Source organism: Leucopleurus acutus (assembly GCF_964270905.1).
Source record: "Leucopleurus acutus genome assembly, chromosome: 16".
Taxonomy (NCBI): domain Eukaryota; kingdom Metazoa; phylum Chordata; class Mammalia; order Artiodactyla; family Delphinidae; genus Leucopleurus; species Leucopleurus acutus.
The window spans coordinates 66609485-66634217 of record NC_139158.1 but is presented as its reverse complement, the minus strand read 5'-3'; the positions used below and the strand labels follow the sequence as shown (position 1 = coordinate 66634217).

Below are 24733 nucleotides of genomic sequence, written 5' to 3'. Positions count from 1 at the left end.
CTCCTATTTATTTCTCTGCTCCTTTGTGTTTTCTACATTTTCTTTTTGACATCAAATGTGTTTTAGAACAAACAAGTAAATAGTAAACAAACAAGCCAATCACCGATTGTGGAGGGACTGAGGTACATCCGGAGGGGATTCAGGGAGTGGGACTTATTCCAGCTGAGGAGGTCCGAGAAGGCTGCTCGGGGAGCGACAACCCAGCCCACATCCACTGGAGGATAAGAAGAAGCCAGTGGGGTAGAGGAGGGCATGGGAAAGAGGGGAGTCCAGGCAGAGGGAATGGACAGGACGAAGGCCCTGAGGTGGGAACTAGCTGGATATGCTGAGGAAGTGCAAGGCCAGTGAGTTTGGTTGGAGGCTGGGGAATGAGGGGGAAAGTGGCATGAAATGAAACTAACTCCATCTATCCATCCATCCATCCACCCATCCATCCAATACATATTTACTGAGCACCTATTATATGCCAAGCATAGTTTTAGGTGCTACACATACAGTAAAGAATAAAGCGGGCTTCCCTGGTGGCACAGTGGTTAAGAATCCGCCTGCCAATGCAGGAGACACAGGTTCGAGCCTTGGCCCGGGAAGATCCCACATGCCGCGGAGCAATTAAGCCCATGTGCCACAACTACTGAGCCTGCGCTCTAGAGCCCACGAGCCACAACTACTGAGCCCGCATGCCACAACTACTGAAGCCCACGTGCCTAGAGCCCGTGCTCTGCAACGAGAGAAGCCACCGCAATGAGAAGCCTGCGCACCCCAATGAAGAATAGCCCCCGCTCGCCGCAGCTAGAGAAAGCCCGTGTGCAGCGACAAAGACCCAACACAGACAAAACTAAATAAAAAAAAAAGAACAAAGCAATCACAGCCCCTTTTCTTTCATCACATTGAGGGAGACAAGCTTGCGACCGTGTGTACTAAGTGCTGCTGAGAAAAATAAGGCAGGATATAGGGGAAGAGGAGGGCGCTATTTTAGCAACAGTGGTCTGGGAGGGCCTCTTTAGGGAGAAGATATTTGAGCAAAGACTTGAAGGAGGAAAGGGAGAGTTTCTGTGGATATCTGGGCCAGAGCCTCCTGTTTAGAAGGGGCAGCATGCAAGTGCAAAGGCCCTGGGGAGGGAGCAGTCGCAGTGCATTTCAGGAATAGCCGGAGGGCCAGTGGGACTGGAACCAGGAGAAGATGAGGAGAGTGGACTGGGGAGAGCAGTGAGGATGGATAGGAAAGGGGTGGAGTCATGAGATCTGTCTCCAAGGATGATGGGGAGTCTGGCGGGGGGAGGTGGTCTGAGGCAAAGGTGTGAGGGTGTATGATTCTTGGTGTAAGTCTTACCTTCAACAGCACATCCAGGTTATCAGCTGTGGCTTTGGGAGGTGCAACTAGAGAGTAATCGATCCCAGCCACGTTGTCTATTTTGGTTGTCACTAGGGGGAAAGAAGATGGACCATGAACTGGCTCCCCATGGCATCTTTGGGGCCTGGGATGCAGGGGCAGCATCCCCTAAAGTTGAATCAAGACCTGCAGTGCTAATTCCATTCCTACCTCCTCCAGGGAGCCCTCCCTGAGGTCTCCTTAAAGGAAAATGAGCCCACACCCCACATTCACAGATATCATCTCTCTCCCTTCTTCCAACAGCCCGGAGACGTGGCTAAAACAGAGTCAAGGAGCAGAAAGACCTGGGCTTGAATTGAAATCTATGTGACCTTGGACAAGTCCTTTCATTTCTCTGAGCCACATTTTTTCATTTGTAAAATGGGGTACTACTAGTGACCTTGACAATGCCCTGTACATTGTCAAGCCAGAAGGAATCATTATTAGCAGTGATAATATCCCAGGCTGAGCTCAGACTGGCTTTAGGTCTGAGTGGTTTCTCTGTTTCCCAGCAGTAATCAATGAGGATTAAATAAATATTGGTTTCTCCTTTAGCCCTTCCTTCCCATGTTAGTGGGGAATAAACCGAGTCTCAGAAAAGGTAACTAGTCTAAGATGGCAAAGCTGGTGAGCGACAAGGCTGGGACTCAAGCCAAAATCTTTTTCCTGCCTGGTGAGGCCAAACCCTGGACACTGCAACTGCACTGAACACGCCCAGGAGGGGCCCTGTGCCTGGAGGGGCTGGGGCGATGCCTGGGGGAAGGGAATGTATCTGAAATGGACATGTGCCATGTGCCAGCCAAACCAGGCTCCACAGGGAGGCAGCCCAGGCAGCAGTTTGGGGCACAGGCTTGGGATCCTGTTTCTGCTTCTTACTGCCTCTTGACCTCAGGTAAGTCTCGGCTCCTTTCTGAGCCTCCGTTTCCTGGTGGTAAAATTGGGACAAAACAGTGATCTCAGTGGGGTGTTAGGAGGCCGAGAGGAAACCATTCTGCTGGGTACATGACACATGGTGAGCACTTGGCCATACGGGTCCTCCCCCACCTACTGCAGCCCTTCACCATTTACCAAGCATTTGGGGAAAGAGAAGATTGTCCCCATTTTAAAGATATGGAAACTGAGGCCCTGAGAGGGGAAGCAATCAGCCCCAGATCTCAGGCCAGCTATGTATCTCTGGCTCCAGAGAGCTGCAGGTATTTGTTGTTTGGCCCCTGCAGAGCTGCTTTTCCATTAAACTTCTGGACCTGCCACAAGGACCTGGCCCAATAGGGGATCTGATGCCATTTGAAAATAATCTGTGCTACCCATTCCCACCCAAGCCCAGGCCTGCCTAGGAAAATTGCTGGCTCCATCACACTCTCCCTGTGTCCCTCACCCCCTCCCCCTTCTACCCCAGCCTCCTTACCTGGCAGTGTCTGGAAATAAGGTTGCAGCTTGGAGGATACGGTACTGGTCACTACCTCGCAGATCTGGGGAGAACAAAAGAACTGATCAGCAAAGTTTTCCTATAGTGGAAAATGTCCTCTGAGAATAATTATCCAGACATGTTTTGCTCTTCTTGAATGTTTCCTTGAAAATCATATAACTACTCAAGTTTCGCTTTTCTCTTTGGCCACCAGGAAGCTCAGAGTTCAACATGTAACTTGGAAATAGTAACTTTATATGACTGTATGACCTGCACATCTGCATTTTACTTCCTACTCTGGCATGGAGCTTTCCTGATGGGTATTTATGTTTTCTGTTTTTTAATGTGAGATTTTTTTGTTTGTTTGTTTTTGTTTGCACTCAGACCCTTTGTGGAATGAGGTGGTGAAAAAACGAACAGGAGGTGGTCAGATGTCAGCCTTCCCCTGTGTGTGCTTCTAGGAGCAGGGGGCAGGTCCTCTGCTCAAGCCTGGGTGGGCACCCTCATCTTTGCTTTGTGTGGCCAGAGAAGACTTCCCAGCCGTCCCCCTCCCATAACTCATAGGGGAACAAGCACTGGTCTGAGAAGCCCTGGGTCACATGCTGATTTTGCCACTGAGGAAGTTACTCCATTTCTATGAGAAAAGAGACCCTTATTTTCTCATCTGTAAAATGGAGCCCTGCGGGTTGTATTTTCCATTCCATTTGCTCTTCTGGAATGTGGCCCTGTCACACCCATTTAGAGGTGGAGTCTGTGAACTCTCCCCTACAATCTGGGTGGGCGGGGTGGCTACTTGCTTCTAACCAATAGAAAACAGCGCAAGTGACACTGTGTAACTTCCCAGGTGAGGTCATAAAAGGCTGTGCAGCTTCCACTTTGGTCTCTTGAGATGCTCCCTCTGGAACCCATTGATGAGCTGTGCAAAGCCCCAGCCCCATGGAGGGGACACGGGTAGATGCTCCACTCAACAGCCCCAGTTGAGCCGAGCATCAAGTCTTCCCAGCTCAGGCACCACGGACCTGAGAGAAGATCCCACCGGATGACTCTAGCCCCAAGCTTTGGAGTCTTCCCAGATGAGGTACAGACATCATGGAGCAGAGACAAGCTACGCTGGTCCCACTGTGCCTGCTGATTTCCTGATCCACAGAATCCGTGAACATTATCGAATGGTCGTTGCTGGATGACGCTGTATGTGGGGCTATTTGTTTCGAAGCAACAGCTGGAATAGAGGATTAAAATCACAGGCTTCCTTAATTTGACCCATTGGGGCTGATGGGGTAGGTGGTGCAGTAGGTGGCGGTGGTCAGATAAGCCCCGCCTTCACGACGTTGCTCCCCCCACGTCTTGAATGACCTCATTCATCCAACGGAGTCTCTCCAGTCCTTGCATTTCTTGACTGTTGGGCAGCCCCTGGCATGATGGGCCACTGTCTCTGACTGAGGACCCTCCCCGCTCTCCACCTGGCCCGCTACTTCCTCTTCCTCGGACACCCTGTGAGCTCCTTTTCCCTCGTGAAGATGTTGATCTCCTGGGACTCCCCGCTCCTTCCACCCAGGAGCCCCTCTGGAGCTTGCCATACATGCCCATGGCCCCTGTGGGACATTGTTGGTCCACCCCGGGGGTCCCCTGCGCTTGGCATGACAGCGCCCTACACACCCAGCAACTCTCCCTGCCTGAGGACTTTAATCCCTGGACCTTGCTCCCAAGTGCCAAGGAGTTATAGCAGCCAGAAAGAGGGGTGAGAGTTGATGGATAAATACCCATCTTCCCCACCCCTTTGGGACAGTTCTGAGGTGTGTGCCCCGAAGTCCCGCAGCACTGAGCCCCAGCTGTCCAGAGTGGTAGCCCACTCAATAATGTTCCTGTCCCCAGCTCTCTTCCCCACCCCTCGCCTGGGATCCCCGCCCAATAAAACACTCGCACCTGAATCTTTGTCTCAGCCATGCCTGGGGGGACCCTGATTGGGTCCCCCGCTCCACGTTCCCAACCTGCGGCCAGCACCCAGACCTTGGTTTGCAGCCAGACATCTCCCCTGAGCTCCAGCCTGAGAGTCCAGCTGCCTCCTGGACCAAGTCCCTGGATGTCCCACAGGCCCCCAAGGCCAGCACATCTCAACCAAACCCGTCAGGTTCCCACTCCTCCACAGTACTGGTCCCCCTATCTGCCCTGTGGAAGTGTGCCCTCCACACTTCCCTCCCGCCTTCCCCACTGTCAATCAAGTTATTTTATCTGGGGGGGTGGGAGGGAGGAAGGAAAGGAAGGAAGGAGGGAGAAATTCTGGTTTTCATGGAGTGTGTTTCTATCACATAAAACTCTGGATGTCCCAAGGAGACTAAGAATGTCACTGTCGGAGAAACCCGTGCCTCTGCTCCAAGTGGCCCAAAGGTGAGAGCAGGCGGCACATCTGGCAGCGAAGGGCCAGCTGGACACCTGGGCTGCCTGCCCTCAGCTACTGCCCTCCAATGCCAGTTACTAATGAGGGCCACCAGGGGGCTCCAAATCACAGCAAATCACACGGCAGCCTGGCGCCTGCCTGTCTGCTGCCACCCTCCTCCGCCCCCACCCCCATCCACACCCTATATAGACCCTTCCTTCCCCCAGACGCCCACTCTTCTCTCTGAATTCCTGGGGAGTGGACTCCCAAACTCATTCCTTGCCATTTCCAGGCCTTTGTAACATCATGGACACCCTGACACTTCATTTATTCATTCATCCATCCATTCATTCATTCAGGCCCATACTCTCTTCTAAACAATATCTTAGACTAATTAAGAGCTTCACCTCTGAGATGGGGCGGCATGGGTTTGAAGCCCAGCCCTATCACTTCCTCTATCTGTGTCTCAGTGTTATTACTGTTCAGCTTGGCTGCTCTCAAGGGGTCACTCTTAAGGCGTTAACAAGAAATAATCTGTTTCAATAGTTCTTTACGTTAAATACATGCTAACACTCCCCTCATACTATTACTTAATTACAAAGATGGTTGAGTTACGGTTGAGCCAGGCTGCTGGGGAGCCTTCACTATTTTAGTAATCTTTACAACGGCTTGGTGAAGAAGGTATCAATGTCCCCATTTTACAGATGGTGAAACTGAGGTTTGGAAAAGTCAAGTGATTTGCTCAACATCACACAGCTAAGCCCTGGAGCCAGAATCAAAACCCAGAGACTCTGACTCTAAAACCTGTTTTATAATCTCCTCTGTTATGCATTTTGACCACCAGGCATGGACTTTTTTTTTTTTTTTTAACTTTTGACAGAGGGCCTTCAGATAGATGATCTCATTTGATGGATGTCTCCCTACCCATGTTGTCAGTGCCTTTCACTGGGAGACCAAGGTCTCCCACCTGGAAGACTGCACAAGCCTCCTCAGTGTCCCCGAGACTCCTGGTCACTCCAGCCATTCTCACGGCAGCCAAAGAAGTTGTTCTAAAGCACAGATCTGGCCAGGTCACCCCTTTGCCTAAAACCTTCAATGGCTCCCCATTGCCCTTTGAGAAAACTCAAGCTCACTTGTCTTGGGAGACAGGCTCAGGGATTTCCTGGAGACTGACAATTTATTAATGGAAAACTAGCCCAAGGAATGGCCCTTTTTCTCAGCTGAAGAGGTTGGCTTGTGTGGGGCGGGGGTTAGGGTGAAGGTAGGCTTGGGAAGCTCTGGTCCGTGTCTGTCTTTCGTACCAGTTCCAGCCTCAGGACATAGTTTGACCACACTCTAGTCTAGCAGCTTCATCAGCTGCACGTTTTCTGGGTGGGTATCGCTACCAAGGGGGTTCGGGGTTGGGGGATGGGGAAGGAGGCTGGAGGGCTATGAGGAGAGGGGCTCAGTGCAAGAGAATGGTAGTTTCTCTGCAGGGAAGAATGATGGGAGAAGAGCAGAGGTGGTCCAAGCACGGGGGAATCTGCCGTGTGTGTGTCACATGACCCTTTCTTAGTTTCTCACTGGATCCCCAGGAAAATTGACATGACTGATTTTTAGAGCTGGACATGTGCTTTCCAAGGGCCGTGGGGGACTGCTGAAGAGGTCTGGGTGAGAGCAGAGATAAACCCACGCACATATGGTCACCTTATCTTTGACAAAGGAGGCAAGAATATACAATAGAGGGCTTCCCTGGTGGTGCAGTGGTTGGGAGTCCGCCTGCCGATGCGGGGGACACGGGTTCGTGCCCCGGTCTGGGAGGATCCCACATGCCACGGAGCGGCTGGGCTCATGAGCCGTGGCTGCTGGGCCTGCGCGTCCGGAGCCTGTGCTCCGCAATGGGAGAGGCTGCGGCAGTGAGAGGCCCGCATACCGCAAAAAAAAAAAAAAAAAAGAATATACAATAGAGAAAAGACAGCCTCTTCAATAAGTGCTGCTGGGAAAACTGGACAGCTACATGTAAAAGAATGAAATTAGAACACTTCCTAACACCATACACAAAAATAAACTCAAAATGGTTTAAAGACTAAATAAATGTAAGGCCAGACACTATAAAACCTTTAGAGGAAAAAATAGGCAGGACACTCTATGACATAAATCACAGCAAGATCCTTTTTGACCCACCTCCTAGAGAAATGGAAATAAAAACAAAAAAAACAAATGGGACCTAATGAAACTTAAATGCTTTTGCACAGCAAAGGAAACCATAAACAAGACAAAAAGACAGCCCTCAGAATGGGAAAAAATATTTGCAAATGAAGCAACTGACAAAGGATTAATCTCCAAAATATACAAGCAGCTCATGCAGCTCAATATCAAAAAACCAAATAACCCAATCCAAAGATGGGTGGAAGACCTAAATAGACATTTCTCCAAAGTATACATACAGATTGCCAACAAACACATGAAAAGATTCTCAACATCATTAATCATTAGAGAAATGCAGATCAAAACCACGATGAGGTATCACCTCACACCAGGCAGAATGGCCATCATCAAAAAAATCTAGAAACAACAAATGCTGGAGAGGGTGTGGAGAAAAGGAACCCTCCTGCACTGCTGGTAGAAATGCAAATTGATACAGCCATTATGGAGAAAAGTATGGAGGTTCCTTAAAAAACTAAAAATAGAACTACCATATGACCTAGCAATCCCACTACTGGGCATATACCCTGAGAAAACCATAATTCAAAAAGATAAATGTACCACAATATTCACTGCAGCACTATTTACAATAGCTAGGACATGGAAGCAACCTAAATGTCCATCGACAGATGAATGGATAAAGATGTGGCACGTATATACAAGGGAACTCAGCCATAAAAAGGAACGAAATTGAGTTATTTGTAGTGAGGTAGATGGACCTAGAGTCTGTCATACAGAGTGAAGTAAGTCAGAAAGAGAAAAACAAATAACACACATATGTGGAATCTAAAAAAATGGTGCTGATGAACCCAGCTGCAGGGCAAGAATAAAGACACAGACATAGAGAACGGACTTGAGGACACAGGGGGCGAAGGGGAAGCTCTGACGAAGTGCGAGAGTAGCAGTGACATATATACACTACTAAATGTAAAATGGATGGCTAGTGGGAAGCTGCTTCATAGCACAGGGAGATCAGCTCCATGCTTTGTGACGACCTAGAGGGGTGGGATAGGGAGGCTGGGAGGGAGGCTTAAGAGGGAGGGGATATGGGGACACATGTATACATATAGCTGATTCACTTTGTTGTACAACAGAAACTAACACAACACTGTAAAGCAATTATACACCAATAAAGATATATATATATATATATATATAAAAGAGGTCTGGGTGAGAGCAGAAGTGTCCAGCGATGCGTGAGGTATGTGGACACAGAAGGCCCCACCCGCTCTGACAGGAGGTGAGATTCTGAGCCCCTCGTACCTTGCGGTTCATGCTGTTTCGGAGCGAAGACTCGATGTTTTTACGGAAGAGTTGGATCAGCCACCTGGAGATTGACACGTGGGGACATGCATGAGGCTTCCCAGGTGTCCCTGGGATGCATTCTGAAGGCTGCCTCATCTGGGAAGCCTTCCTCCCTTTTCCAAATAAACCTAAACTCCCTCATCCCTGGGCTCCAACTCTGTGCACCCCCATCAGACACTTCTTCCCCCGTGTGCAGTGACCTGTTTCTGAGGTTATTTCTTCAACAGGTGCACGGCTGGACCCCCATCCCATCTCAGCCTCAGTCCTCACCACTCCCTCTCTCTATACTCCAGCCACACTGCTTTGCTGTATCCTCCTGTGTCCTGTGCTTCCCCTCACCATAGGGCCTTTGCACATGCTCTTCGCTCTGCTTAAAACACCCCTTGTCCCCAAGTTAATTAACTCCTACTTATTCTTTTCATCTCAATTGAAATGTCATTTCATCAAAGAAAATGAAATGGCCAGCCCCCAGACTAGGTCAGATCCTCCAGTTCTATGTGTTCATCGCACTTTGTACCTCTTTTTCTCAGTTCTTATTGTGAGCCATTCATTAATGCAATGATTTGATTAATGTTTGTCTTCCCCACAGGCTGGAAGCTTCAAAAGAGCAGGGACTGTGTAGCTAAGACTCTGGGGCCAGCAAGTCCTGGGCTGAATCCCAATCCCTTCTCAATACTCACTAGGGATGAAAACTCAGGTTATTTCCTATTCTTTCCGTGTCTTGTCTCCTCTGAATATGGGGTAATAATTGACGAACTGCACAGAGCCATTGTGTGGATTGAATGAGATAAGGAACATGCTTGAAACAGTGCCAGGCATGCAGTAAGTCTCCAATCGCTGTTAGCAAGGCCAAATTTTTAGTGACCACTGCTACTTCCTGAGCACGATGCGTAAGCCTGGTGCATAGCAGATTCTTAGTCGATATTCGTTGGATGGATGGAGAGATGAATGCTTGCAGGCTTGTGGTAAGGATTGTATAACTTGGTGCACTTAAAGTGTTTAGTGCACAGCCCGGAGCATAAGTGCTCAGTAAAGTTTGCTGAATGAATATTGAATGAGTGAGTGACTCTTCAAGGCAGGGATGTTGTGTGTTCCATCTGTAGACCCCTGTCCCCTTACACCTGAGGCCTGGCATAGAAGTGGCATTTGGGATGTGTTTTCTGAATACAAGAATAATTAGGACAGGGACTGCCCTGGTGGCGCAGTGGTTAAGAATCCACCTGCCAATGCAGGGGACACGGGTTTGAGCCCTGGTCCGGGAAGATCCCACATGCCGCGGAGCAAGTGAGCCCGTGTGCCACAGCTACTGAAGTCCGCGCGCCTAGAGCCCGTGCTCTGCAACAAGAGAAGCCACCACAATGAGAAGCCCGTGCACCGCAGCTGAGTAGCCCCCGCTCGCCACAACTAGAGAAAGCCCATGCGCAGCAACGAAGACCCAACACAGCCAAAAATAAATAAATAAATTTATAAAAAAAGAAAGAATAACTAGGACAATCCTGTCCCTCCTCCCATCCACAGCCCCAGGAGATCATACCCCAGGCTGCTGCGTGAGGTGCGTACGCGGACACTGTTGACGTGGCTGCTGCAGCTGGAGCAGGTGACTGTGGGGTGGCCCGAGGTGGGGTCATAACCCAGCTTGAGACCAGCCAAAATGGAGATGCCCTCCACACTCAGGTCAAAGTTGCCGCTGACTTTGCTGACGGGAAACAGAAAGAAAAGACTTGGAGCAAAAAGCATTTTCTTCTCGCTGCCATTCAGACTTCACACCAATGCTGGAAGGCAGGTTTTGCTATTATCTCCACTCTGGGTGAGGAGAGGGAGTTCAGAGAGGGAAGGCAGCTTGCCCAAGATCACACAGCAGCTGAGTGAAAGAGCCAGGATTCCAACCCGAAGTCTGAACCCATGTCTGCCTGGCAGAACCCTGCTCTTACTGCCTCAGCCTCTGCCTGTGTGCTGTGTGGCACTGAGAGTGTTTCTCAACCTCTCTGAGCTTCAGTTTCCTTACCCAGACCCTGGACCAGCAGTGGGACACCAGCTTTGCCACTAGAAAGCTGAGTTTGGGGCACCAATGACTTTAATTAATGCCCTCATTCATTAAATGGGGTTAATAACTCCTCCCTCAGGGATGAAATGAGTTTGGGATAAGACAGTGAGTGTGAATGTAGTTTGTCAACTCTTCCATAATGTGAGGAAGTATTGTTATCATTTTGTGCGTGTGTGTGTGATCAGTAGTGAAATGATAGATGTGAAACAGCCCAAGTGAAGAAGTAAGCAATTCTTGTTGTGGGGAATGAACACACCCAGCAGTCCTTGTAACAGAAGGCAGACTCACGCCCCTCTCCTCACCAAAGTGTCTGTTTTCTCCCTGGATTCACCACAAAGGAGAAGCTGATAAACTTACAGGTCAGTCTGAGTCACTGTCACTGCTGCACAGAGTCACTGCAGGGAGGGCCCAATATTTAGATTCAGAGCTGTTGTTTGGGTCTGAATCTGCCCCAATTTTCACCCCTCCCTGCACCCATACCCTCACCATTGCCTACCTTGGGGGGATATGTGTGTATTTCCATGCTCCTGACCTTGGACTTGATCACATGACTTGCTTTGGCCAATGGCATACGAATAGAAGTGACCATGGGCCAGTTCAATCCCCCCCCCAGGCCTTAAGGGGACCTGCATGTTTCTGGTTGCCCTTTTTGCACCTCCACCATCACTAAATATGCTCTGGGTAGCCCACTGGTCCAGGGAGGAGGAGATACCTGTGTAGCACGGCTACCTCAGCTGAGGTCAACCTACATCAGGGAACCCCAGTCAACACATAGATAGGTAAGTGATGATATATGACTTGTTTGAGGTCACTGAGTTTCGGTCACTGATGGTTTGTTACAGAGCGATAGCTAACTGATAAAGGGGTAAACTAAAGGTCCCACTTAGCCTTCCATCCTAAGCCACACGCACCAACTCAGCCTTGCCCGTGCCCTGCATTGAGATGTGGGAAAATTCTCAGCTATTAACCAAGGGTTATGTTGAAAATTCTTCTGTGAAAAGTTCCCCCAGGAACTCTGAGGGGGCAAATGGTAATGGGCCAGGCAAAAATTGGGCATTCTCGAGACCTTGGCTCTCATCTCCTCCAAATATCACCAAGAACTCACCCACACACTCAACAAACACTGAGCTTGGACACGCACATGAAATTCTTTCGTGCCTTCCATTTTCCACTCATCTTGATACTGGCATCTTTGATGGAGAGATCAAGGTCTTGATCAGGCAACGGTCTTATCTGGGAATTGGGAAGCTTGAATTCACGAATAACCAAGCTGCAAAGAAGAAATGATCAGTTAGTCTCTAAGTGTCCCCACAAGGACTCAGTCAGTGGTCAGTGCAGACGCATTCCCCTCCATCCTGGCCCTTTACCCCAGTTATTCCAAAAGAACCCAGAAGCCATGAGAGCAGCCTGGGGAGCTCTGTGGTTAGGCTTTGAAGTCAGACAAATCTGCATTTGAACCCTGCTCTTCAGTTTACTGCTGTGTGACCCCGGGCACATCACTTAATCATGCTGAGCCTCAGTTTCCTCATGTTGTAAAATGAGCACAGTAACCTCTGTCTTGCAGGGTGTGTGATGATCAGTGAAGATTATCCCAGTGACTACAATTTCTGTAAAGGGTGGAATGTGTCTGCCATTTTTCCACTACTGTAGCATAGCCTGGTGAGTCAGACACACAGTAGGTGCTCAAAAATATCTGTTGAATGAGTGAGTGCATAAAATTCTTTAGAGGACATTTATGGATTTCTCTCCCCAGCACCCATTCCCCTCTCTCGTGATGACAGAAGTGCCATTTACTTTGGAGGAACCCTTCCCCACATCTAGTCCGTGACGCTCCAAAGTAAGTTGACTTCACCGCCATCTTCAGGGGGTGGAGCTTGAGACTTCAGCACAAGCTCCTTCGTGTCTTCTATCCCCCTGGCCACAGTGATTGGTCCAGGAGTGTGTACATAACCTAAGACGGACCAATCAGAGTGAATCTTAGGAGTTTTGCTTGAGCTGTAAGGAGAAGGTGCCCTCCGCCCACAGGGCTGGGAGTGCTGAGAAGGTGCTGGCGAGTGCTTCGCGGGGAGGCCCTACCCAAGAATTAGCCCTCCCGAGGGAAGCGGTGCTGAGAGGTGGCAGGAGAGAAACAGGGTCCAGTGACAGTTGAGCCTTCCTCAAGCTGAACCCGAAGACAGACAATTCCAGGGACTTGTGAGCCAATACCTTCTGGTTTAGGCCATTTTGGACTAGGTTTTCTGTCCTTGAAACCTCACCCCCACCCCTAATCCTAATTAACATGTGGGCTTGGCACAGAGTTTGGGGGTCCGTGACATCCGCGCAGGAGTCACGGCGAGTGCCTGAAAGACCGTTTGTGTGGTTTTCTCCACATGCAGCTTGGGGGATTGGATCCCCTTGGGATGGTGTAAACATTAGCTTTGGGATCCTAATGTCTCTGAGTTTAGGAGTCGGTGGCTCTGTGAGTCTAGGTCTTGGTGGCCCCAACACACTACAGTCCTGCACATGGAGGACTGAGCTTGACGGACCTTACCTGTAGAAGCTATACTTCCCTTTCCCAAGGTACTTCATCTTAAAGCTTCCTGAGAAAGTGGGAATTGTGACCTTCTCCAACTCCTTCTGCAGAGTAGCCACTCCCTGCTGGCAGGCTGAGGGGAAAGAGCGGGGTCAGTGGTCAGAGGTGTGCAGCCTGTTCATGGCAGGGACGTTGGGATTGGAAAGATCTAAAGCAGGGCTCAAGTTAAGGTTTTTGTCAAGGGCCCCAGAGCAAATATTTTCTGCTCTGTGGGTCTTACTGTCTCTGTCACAACCACTCAGCTTTGCTTTTATTGCACAAAAGCAGCCGTAGACAATATGTCAATGAGTAGGTATGGTTGTGTTCCAATAAAACTTTATTGATGGACACTGGAATTTGAATTTCATATCATTTTCACATGGTGTGAGATAGGATTCTTCTTTTGATTTTTTCCAACTGTAAAAGCCATGCTTAGTTCCTGGGCCATGCAAAAACACGTGTTGGTCCAGATTTGGCCTATGGGCTGTCATTTGCCAACCCCTAGTTTAAAATATCACCCCCTCCAAATACCCAGTCATGCATCCTGAGGGTGTTATTGAACATCTGCTCTGTGCTCTGCCCTCACAGATACTCTATCTCTCTGGCTTTCAGACTCTCTCGCCACAGGACCTTTGCATGTACCATTCCTGTTGCCTAGGAAGCCCCTTCCTTTCATCTTCACCTGGTCGTTCTAGTCATCACTTCCTCTAGGAACTTTCTCTGACTCATCAGATGAGAGCGATCCCCCCTTGTTATCATTCTCATGATGTGTGGGCATCTCTTTTGGAGCTCCCATTACCGTTTGTAATTATGCATTTATTCATGTGACTTTTTTTTACTACTATCTCTCTTCCCTACTAGATGTAAGCCCCCCAAGGTCAGTGGTAGACGTCACGGACGTCCCCTGTCTTTACCACAGTGACTGGAACTTAATACCTGTTGGAGGAATGAATGAATGAATGTTCCAGGGTCAGGAATTCTGCCATCAGTTATTACGTGGTTAACAGCATCAAAAAACCAGTTAAAAGGCAAACACGTTAAATGAGAAGAGTAAGTAGTAGGATGAGGGATCCCAGGAGCCAGTTAGGAAGTAGTAAGAATAATAATAGTAATAATAATAATAACAGTTATCAAGCTCTTACTCTGTTCCAGGCACAGTTCTGGGCTCTATACACGTATTAAGTTACTGAATCTGAACAATCCTGGGTAGTAGGTCCTGTTACGACTCCCAGTTCACAGATGAGGAAGCTGAGACTCAGAAAGGTGACCGCACAGCTGGCAGGTGATGGAGGCAGGACTGGAATCCAGGCCTTCTGGTCCCAGAGCCTGTGCCCTGGGATAGGCCTTCTGGGGGTTCAAAAGTAAACAATGCCTAGATTGTCACTGCCCGGAGGGAAAAGAAAATGTGGGATGGCCACGATCTGTGGGTCTGCAGCGGCCAGGTCTTGAAGGGTCTCTAATGCCAAGCCCAAGACATCCACTGAGGGCACTAGGGAACCACTGAACAGTGTAAGTAAAGAGGGGGAATGGGCAGCTTTGCTGTATTTCACAACTCTCACTGGTTGCCGCATGGGGTGTGAGTAGAAGGGGGAACTGAGGCTGCTGTGACAGGACATGAAGACTTCTGGGCTTAAAGGCCGAGCCCAAGCCTCTGCTCTCTGGAAGACTTCAGAACCACCCCAGCTCTGGGTATAGAGCAGGGACATAATCCTTTCTCCTAGCTCATGGGGAACCTTCCGTCTGCACCCCTGGGATTCAGAGGTGTCCTGCCTGGGCTGGGGTAGGAATTCAGGGGTGGGATACCAGGTGCCTTTGGTCCTGTCCTGATTCCCCAGGGGTCCACTGCGGCTGTGGTTCTGCCTTCCGGATCTGATTTCTCTGGCACTGGCTGTCCCCCACTGTTCTGCAGTTCATCTCGCTGCCACCGAGAGGCAGCATTGAGCAGCCCCACCCTGGTACATCTGTCAAGACCAGAGCTCAGCTCCAGGCCGCCCACTTCCCAGTCCCTCCTCCAAGTTTGTCTGCTCATCTGTAAAGGTCGCTAGTAACGGTACGTCCTTTTAGCACAGTGCCTGGCACCGATCTGAGCAGGTCAGGGGGCTGCTTCATGCCAGTCTCTCCTCTGTCTGGGCCTGGATGCATGGCCTGGGGGACCCTCTCTGGGTCACCCAGATGGCTAGTGTGCACAATATGGCTGCCAGCTCCTGCCCTGGGGGAGGGCCTCCCCCCACTGAAGACTGAGCCAGGGACCTTGAGACAAAAATCAGGGCTGAGAGCCAGCTTGGAAGGAAGTGAAAGGCCTAGAAGCCCGAGTTGGGTATTGCATAGAGGGAGGGGACCATGAGGGACCTGAGCACTGGACTCAGAGTCCTCCAGGCCAGGGCTCCAATCCCGGTGCTGCCGCTTCCAGCCCTGTGACCTTGGGTAGCTCACCTTATCTCAGCTTCTCCATATGTAACACAGGGGTAAGAGGGCCTCCTTGGAGGAGCTGTGAGCAGGCCGTACGCTGGATGTAAAGGGCTGCACACAGCAGGTGCTCAATCAGTGCTCCTCAGAGGTTGGAGGGGAGAAAAGGAAGGCATCCAGTTACCGTAGTCCAGGCCCTTCTGGGTGATCCTGGCCACGACGCCGGGGCTGGTGGTCGCTGTCACAGCTGTGCCCAGGGCGGCCAGCACCACCAGGGTCGCCCACCTCCACGTGTCATCAGGGCCCCTGGCCATGTCTTTGTCCTGCAGAGCTGCCAAAACCTCGAGGCCTTGGAGGGGACCCAGGGACCTACAAATGAGGCAGCTGGGGAAGTGCAAGTCAGTGGAATGTAGAAAAGAGGAAGGAACACAGCAGGGGCGGGAGAAGGGATGGACGTCTGCCTGCCTGCCGTCCCCCACCATGGTCGGGGCCACAGCCCCAGAGCAGCCAGCAGTGGAGCCTGGGAGCCCTGTGTCTGTGTGTGTGGTGTGTGTGTGGTGTGGTATGCTGTGTGTGTTTGTATGTGTGGTGTGTGGTGTGTGTAGGTTGAGACTTCTGGCTCTGGGCATCATTCTCCTCCCTAAGCACCCCTTCTCCCTCCCTGAACCCCCACCCCAATCCCTTTATCTAAGGACTTCCTGGAAGCTGGGTGGTAGGTACATCAGTGCTCATTATATTTTTCTTTTCTTTTTTTTAATGCTTTACTGAGGTACAGTCGAGAAATAAAATTGGATACAGTTGGCCCTCGAACAACACAAGCTTGAACCGTGCAGGTGCACTTATATGGGGATTTTTTTCAATAAATACACGCTACAGTACTACACCATCTGTGGTTGGTTGAATCCACAGGTGTGGAACCTCGGATATGGTGGAACCGCATATATGGGGGCCGACTCTTAAGTTATACATGGATTTTCGGCTGCTGTCGGGGGGGTCAGTGCCCCAACCTCTGCATTGTTCAAGGGTCTAGTGTACATTTAAAGTGTACAAGGTGATACTTCGATAAATGTGTACATTGTCAAGTGACTTTCCCAGCCGCGCTAGTTAACTCATCCCTCACCTCACATAGTTATCATTCTGTGTGTGTAGTGAGAAGGTTGAAGATTTACTCTCTTAGCAAATCCCAAGTGCACAATGGCGTACTCTTAGCTATAGTCACCTTGCTGTGCATTAGATCCCCTGAACTCATTCATTTTATAACTGAAAATTATATTTGTCTTTCTATTTTTGATTCCCTCGATGTTTTCCACAGTAAAACATTTAAGGAAACAGAACATTGATTATTTTCTTGTCCTGAGAGGCAAAAATGGTAATAATTAAATGCTTGAATTTTGGAGTCTGGTATCTTAACTCTGGTTTTAAATCTCAACTCTGCCACTCTGTGGTTGTTTGACCTTGGTCAAGCCCCTTAACCTCTCTGAACCTCAATTTCCTCTCTGTAAAGTGGGGATAAACAGAATACCCTCCCTCCCTGGGTTTTTGTGAAGACATAAAGGGCTTTAAACCACGTAAAGCTCCTAGCACAACACCCCTGCATAATAAGCCCACAAATGGTAGCTATTAATGTCACTCTGGCTTTAAAAGTAATCCATATTCATTGACCAAAATTTGAGAAAGAACTAAAAAAATAAAAATTACCTGCAATCCCTAATTCCAGAGAGGACAAGCAGAAGTGTATTTTAGAGCATTTCTCTCCCCCCTCCCCCCTTTTGGTAAGTGTAGACAGAGTGTGTTTTTCAACAAAGAAATACGGAATCACACCGATCAGTTCTGTAAAGTTCCCTTTCTTCAATGAACAGTATGTAGGGTTCCGTCTCCTTCTACCTGCACTGCACGGTATTTCATTGCTTCCTCATCCCACAGTTTTCTTCACCAAGCTTTTGTTTTTATTCCTTTTTACTGCTTCCTTTGACAGATGCAGAACCTGAGGGTTCGAGAGGGGAAGTGTTCTTCCCACTGTCAGACAGCTAGCTGCTAGCAGAGCTGGGATTCAAACGCAGATGCATCCCACACCATCCTGAGTCCTTCAGTGTCTTGGGGGTTGAGGGGGGCGGTGACCAGCACATACTCCCCATCTCCACACCAGCTTTCCCGAAGGATCTCTGTCTGCTCTGCCCCTGGCCCTCCCTTTGCAGCAGCCTCAGGCCCGGTGTGGGCAGGAATCCCGCTGGGCAGCCGCACCATCTCCATGGTGATTAGAGGAGGGGCGGGGCTGCAGAGGGGGAGGATGGCTTCTCTTCCGCTGAGTCCTCATCAGCCCCCTGGCGCCCTGTCTCCCCGACTCTGATTTGATGAAAGCCTAATGAAGCCCATTGAGCCAGGAGGACATGAGACCTCCCGAGTTTGTTTTTTTTTTTTCTTTCTTCTCTTCCTCTGTATCTAAAAGGGTCTCCCTTCCTGCCCCAACCTGCCACAACAAGAATCCTTCTGGCTTGCTTAAGAATGAAAACAGTGACCATGCACAGAGCATCTAGTATGTGGCAGACACTTTACATATATTGTCTCCAAGCCTAAAAACAACCTGTGAGGGTGGGATGATTATTGTTCATTTTGGAGTTGGGGAAACTGAGTCACAGAGCGATTATGTCCCTATCAAGGTCACACTGCCTTTCATGGAGAGAAGAATTCTCCCCTCCAGCTTTCCAAGAGGACTTGTCACCCTGGGTCCTCACCCTAGCTCTACCTTCCTGGGCCCCCAGACTCACATGTCTGTATCTGTACAAGGAAGATAGATGCCAAAACATATAGATCCATGACTTGTCAGACAATTAGATTTTTGAAGAGTTATCTTACACAGTTTTGAACACCTGCAGCTCCAACTGCCCCAAATTCCTGAGTGCCCTGGGTCCAGGCAGATGTTGCATCTGTGAGGGTGTCAGACAGGAAAGAAGTATTAAGAGGAAACTCACATGATGATGACTTACACCGCCACTACATCAGAATCTTAAAACCAATGGGCAAGTTTTTGAAGCAGCCAGCCCCACTGGCTTCCCTCTGATCAGTCAAATCCAGATGAGTCCATCAGCGACCCTCTGGCCTCCTTTTCAGCTCTGCCACTGGCCATGGAGGTGTCCTACTGCTTCAGGCCTGACTCTCTACTCAGTATGAGTGACAATGTCTTCAACCCAAGGAATAGAAATCCCCAGCTCACGTTGGCTTCAACAATAAACACATATAATATCTCAGAGACAAAGTCCAGAGAGAGGGCAGGTTTGAGGTTCTGATTAATTCAACAGCTAACAGGACTTCCCAGAGGTCCGGTGGTTAAGACTCTGTGCTTCCACTGAAGTGGGTGTGGGTTTGATCCCTGGTTGGGGAACTAGGATCCCACATGCCGTGCAGCCAAGAAAAACAAAAACAAACAAATTTGCAATAAAAATGGGAATTAAAAAAAAAATTCAACATCTAACAGACATTTACCATCTCTCCACATCTGTCTGCTCTGCCCTCCTAGTGTCTCAGATTTACCCTCACACTGGCTTCCTTCATGGTTGTGTGAAATCAAATTCACATTTAATGGCAAGACAAGAAAAGTTAAATGTAAAAAAATTTCTCTGGGGTTTACCTGGTGGCGCAGTGCTTGAGAGTCTGCCTGCCGATGCAGGGGACACAGGTTCGTGCCCCGGTCTGGGAAGATCCCACGAGCCGCGGAGCGGCTGGGCCCGTGAGCCATGGCCGCTGAGCCTGCGCGTCGGAACCTGTGCTCCGCAACGGGAGACGCCACAGCAGTGAGAGGCCCGCGTACCGCAAAAAAAAAAAATTTTCTCTGCCCTTTGGCCTCCTCTCTCCCCTCTACTGTGCATTGCGTTAGGCATTGACCGAAACTTCCCTGTTGGCAGAAATACCTGCTCAACCCTAAAGAGCCACATTCTCCTAGCATCACCAAGAGAACTCCTTAAAGGTAACATTCCTTCTTGATCTTGTAAGGGGATCACATGGCCCATCACCTTGTACTTGCATATCTGAATTGTGTAAAATGTCAATAATACGTCATCTAACGTACAGCCCTCTGTCTCAAAAAACTTATGTAACTGTGTTTTGACTTCTAATGGGTGGAACAGTTCTCAGAGCTTTCTGAGATGCTGTTCCTGGGTTTGTTTGTTTTTTTTTTTTTCGTTTTCTCATTTTGTTTTGTTTTGTTTTAGATTGAAACAATACAAGCTTTATTCAGTGGCCAGAGAATGGAGAAGCAGGAACTAAGTTCACAGATTAACTTCTCCAGTTCCTGGGCTATAATCCTCAACTTGGTGTGAATGAAATTTTTCATTTTTCTTAGATCTACTGATGAATCTTTCATTGACAGTTGCAAGATGGTTGCAGCAGCTCCAGCCATTGCGTCTAAACAGGCTTATTCCAATGTCTCCTCCTCCTTTTCCTCCTCTTCTTCTTCTTCCTCTTTTTTGGTCTTTTTATCATTACTGTAAAATACTTCAAACATATAGATAAGAATAGACTACCCAGGTTTATAAAATCTTAATATTATGCCATATTTACTTCTTATAGTTTCTTTTAGTTCTATGAATTGTAATGCATATATAGCTATGTGTACGTAACCAGGATCACAATAAGGATATAGAAAAATTCTGTCATCCACTCAAATTCTCTCCTGCTATCCCAACTCAACATGGCTTAAATCATAGGAAAATATATTACCTCAGCAGGAGTTTAGAGGTGGGATGGGTCAAGACTGGTTAATTCGGGGGCTGGCTCTGTCCATCTTTCTAATCCGTGCTCCTTAGGATGTCGAGTTTTTCCAGAGGAAAGTTCATTGGGCTTGGAGCCCTGGGTTCATAGTTCCAGCCAGGCTACCTGCTCTGGTCAAGTTATTTGACCCTTCTGAAATTTGGGTTCCTCATTTAAATATGGGGAAACAATGCCCATCATGGGGGTTGTTCTGAGGATTAAATGAGATAACAGGTGTGGATCAATTTGCATAGAGAAGGTGCTCAACAAATAGTCATAACCTAACCTTCATGGCTAGCTGGCTGGAGAGTCCTGGAGCCCCCAGGAAAACACACTAGGGGCACAACTTACTGAGCGCTCGGTCCTCGGGTCTTTGTGTTTGGGCTGGACATGCGCAGAGGGAGAGGAATCCAGGGCTCCCATGGCCTCTGTGAGCCGCCACTCCTCGGCCAGGCGCTCTGCAGAGGAACACCCGCTCCCAGCACAGCAAGGCAGTTAGGAGTGGAAGCTGAAACCTCACTGATCTGGGGGCAGATTCCAGCTTGCCACTTACTCACTCTGTGAGTTTGACCTTGTCACTTAACCTTGCTGAACCTGTTTCCTCATTTGTCCCCACACTCCATCCTCAGGGGCAGCTCTTCATCAGGCCTCGATGCTCAGCTGTGACCATGAGGTCATCTTTGCGGTCAGTGGAGGCCCCATAAACTTCTCCCTCCCCCTCAGCCCCTGGTCCTCCAGCTCTTTCCCTCCTGGTCCCAACTTCTCTGTGTGTCTGGCTTCTGGTGTATGTTGTCAGTTATTTTCTGATCGTGGATTGGGGATGCAGGAACAGGAAGGGTCTCGTGGTGGGTCCGAGGGGTGGAGGGGAGGAGAAGAATAGGACCTCATGGACATCAGGCCTCAAGGTGTGTAGTATCTAAAAGGCAATCAGACGTTTTGTACCGTGGAGAAAACCTCTTGAGAGGGTGTCTCCCCTACCTTGTTATGCTTAAAAAAAAAAAAAATCTCTTTCTGAGCTTTAAATCTCAGAAAAAGACCCCTTTGGGTACCCTGGTCTTGGGTGTGAGGGCAGGTCTTTCTCATGGTGCTGTTATTATTATTTTTATTATTACTAGTGCAGTCCTGGAGTAGATCACAATGAATACAACAAACTAGTGAATATAATATAAAAGAAGCAGACTCATGAGAACAAACTAGTGGTTACCAGTGCGGGGTGGGGAGACAATATAGGGGTGGGGGAGTGGGAGGTACAAACTATTGGGTGTAATGTAGGCTCAAGGATGTACTGTGCAGCACAGGGAATATAGCCAATATTTTATAATAATTGTAAATGGAAAGTAACCTTTAAAATTTTATAAAAATTAAACATTTAATAAAACCAATGAATAAATGAAAGAAGGGTCAGAACCCAGAGCATAAATTCCAGACGATAAATGTATGTAGACTGAGAAGGACAAGCTCAGCCTGACAATCCCCAGAGGCTTCCAGGAGGAGGTGAGCATTGACCTGGGCCCTGGGGTGGCAGCCTTGGGGTGGCAGCCTTGGGGTTAAGAGAAGGAGGGCCACTTCTGAGTCTGAAGGCATTAGCTTTGCAGGAAGGACAGTTTCTGGGGAGAGCTGAAGGCCGAGGGAAAGGGAAATAGAAAGCAATGTTGTTCTCCCAGGGGGCAGAGGGGAGAGAGAGTGTCACTCTTGCTTCTCCACTCGCTCTGGAAGCTGAGAGTGTTGGCTCTAGCAGGCTGGGCCTCCTCCAGCCCCACGGCGGATCACAGGAAGTAAAGCGACACACAGTTGCCAAATGTCCAAGGAGCACCCAGAACCATTTCGCCTCAGCCACGTTAGGAAATAGGTGTGTGCTCAGCCAGCCCCGGGGGACTGTGGCCGGTAAAGAGCAAACCGCTGCCGGCCTGGCCCTGCCCAACAGTGGTAAGAGCACGGAGATGGAGACACAGGCGGGCTGGGACCACGGAGGGCCAGTGAGGAACGGCCTGGCTTTGAGCCCTGGCTTGCCTCTACGCGGCTATGTGAACTTGGACGAGTCTTTGCTCCTCTCTGGGCCCAGGGTCCTCATCCGTAAGAGCAGCCCCCTCTTTGGAGGGTTTAAACCACACTGGCAACCATGTCAAACCCTTGGCTAACATTCCCCCTTTTTTTTTTTTTTTTGAATTTTATTTTATGGTACGCGGGCCTCTCACTGTTGGGGCCTCTCCCGCTGTGGAGCACAGGCTCCGGACGCACAGGCTTAGCGGCCATGGCTCACGGGCCCAGCCGCTCCGCGGCATATGGGATCTTCCCGGACCGGGGCACGAACCCGTGTCCCCTGCACCGGCAGGCAGACTCTCAAGCACTGCGCCACCAGGGAAACCCTAACATTCCCTTTTAATAATCCTCACCCATCCCTGAAAGTAGGTATCACTGGCTCCATTTCACAGGTGAGAAAATTGAGGCTCAGAGAAGTTAAGTAGCTTGCCTGAGGCCACACAACTGAGGAATGGCACATGGGTGTTGAGGGCCTCAAAAAGAGGGGAGGGTGCACTTCCTGTTGGGTTGCATGATGGAGTTGACTCTGCAATGTCAGGACTCCCTGAGAAACACATCCCCTTAGCCCCCTGAGCATTTTCCATGGACCGTGTGGGGGGAGGCCAGGTGGAGGGAACAGGTAAGCCAAGGCACGTTGTGGTCTTGTTCTGAAAGCCCACTGACTCCCAAGTTTTTCAAGTATGAAGGTCCTCCGTGACGATAGTTAATGTTTGCAACCAGGAGGTTGAGGAAAAGCCACTGCAGATTTAGCCACTCTTTTATTTTTTTTTAATTTTTTATTGTTTAAAGGCACCAATGTTGCATCTCTGTGCCTTTATTCAGTAGTCAGGACTTCCTCTGACCACAGCCGGGAAATGTTCTCTCTGATTTTTTTTTTAATTAATTAATTTATTTATTTGGGGCTGTGTTGGATCTTCATTTCTGTGCTAGGGCTTTCTCTAGTTGTGGCAAGTGGGGGCCACTAGCCACTCTTTTAAATGAATTTTCATTTTTCGAGCTCAGGGTTTAGACATTTGAGATGAGGAGCCAGGGGCATGTTCAGGTGATAGTTGATAGTTTGGCAAAGGGACCTCTAAACGCCTAAAACTTGTGCTGCCGGTTCCCTGCCGCCTGGCCCCCACTACACCTGGGGAGCTGAACTCAGAGACTGTCAAGCTCAGAAACCAAGTACTGATTCATTGTCAGCTGGACCAGTGGCCAGTGGCTTAGCCTGGCCAGGAGCACAGACGCCAGGGGGACGGGTCTCTTCCCATGGCTCATCCCGTCCCCTCCCAGACTTTGACTGACTGCCTGGTGGAGAAATCCCAACAATGGCTGGCTTGCGTGGAGAGAGAGCGGAGGGGGGGCGGGAGGTGGGGGGAGAAAGCCAGAGTGAGCTTGGGTTTGGCTTACTGGTCACAAGGCACAGAGCAAAAGAACAGAGAAAGGGCACTTGGGTGTGCAGCCCTTTAGCCCCAGAGACTCCTGCCCACCAGCAAACCAGAACCCATCAGCGTCTTGGAATCCAGCCAATTGGAGTAGCAATTCCAAATTCCTAGGGGAGGGGGAAAGGTGGCGAGAGCAGGGAAGCAGGTGGGGTTGAGAGCATTTCTTACCCTCCTTGGGGATGTGAGCTGGCTTCCAGACAACGCTTCCTGACTATCTGGGTTCACAGATCCTTTGAAAGAATTCAGATCCTCCATCCCCACCCGCACCACAGCCCGAGGCCAGGACTACCTTGGTGACAGTAGGAGCCATTAAAGGGTTTTGAGCAGAGGTGTAACATAAGGTAATTCTTATCTTAGATAACATTGATGGAGCACTGATGTTATGTGTGCCTCTCAATTCATTTTAATGAAGTTCACTCTGCCTTCAGACTAAAGGCCTGGAGATTCCTGTGACTCTGTGAAGCAAATTTTTATCCTTTCCATACATTTCTTTTCCTGCTCAAATCAGCCACAGTTGCCTTCTGTTGCTTGCAGTTAGGATCCCTGGTTAGAACAATATCCATAATTGCCGTGTGTGTGTGTGTGTGTGTGTGTGTGTGTGTGTGTGTGTGTGTGTGTGGTGTACACAAGCTCGCACGTATGGATCTGCAGTGACCGCGGTGATAAGAACCATGAGAAGCCGTGTACTGGGTTCTGTTCCCGGGTGTCTGATAGTCTGAAGGTGGAGGATTTTTCTGAGAGAAAAGGGCAGACAAACATTAACCAAATGCTTCTGTGTACCGCCTTTCATTGAATCCTCTCCACCCAGGAAGGGGTTAACATTTGTATTTTTTATAGAAGACAACACTGAGGGTCAGGAAGGTTGTCAAGGCTTCAGCACTACTA

General features: G+C 49.3%; 1 protein-coding gene across 1 annotated transcript in view; it reads right to left on the bottom strand.

The window, feature by feature from the left end:
• The window catches only part of BPI (bactericidal permeability increasing protein), a gene marked incomplete at both ends in the record, with an annotated part of 29454 nt that extends 13502 nt beyond the window's left edge, over positions 1-15952 (bottom strand). The window contains 7 exons of the mRNA XM_082857298.1: positions 1331-1422; positions 2775-2838; positions 8596-8659; positions 10172-10333; positions 11823-11951; positions 13212-13326; positions 15823-15952. Of these exons, the coding sequence (XP_082713424.1) occupies positions 1331-1422; positions 2775-2838; positions 8596-8659; positions 10172-10333; positions 11823-11951; positions 13212-13326; positions 15823-15952 (756 nt within the window). The remainder of the gene's footprint in view (positions 1-1330; positions 1423-2774; positions 2839-8595; positions 8660-10171; positions 10334-11822; positions 11952-13211; positions 13327-15822) is intronic.
• Between the last annotated feature and the right edge of the window lie 8781 nt (positions 15953-24733).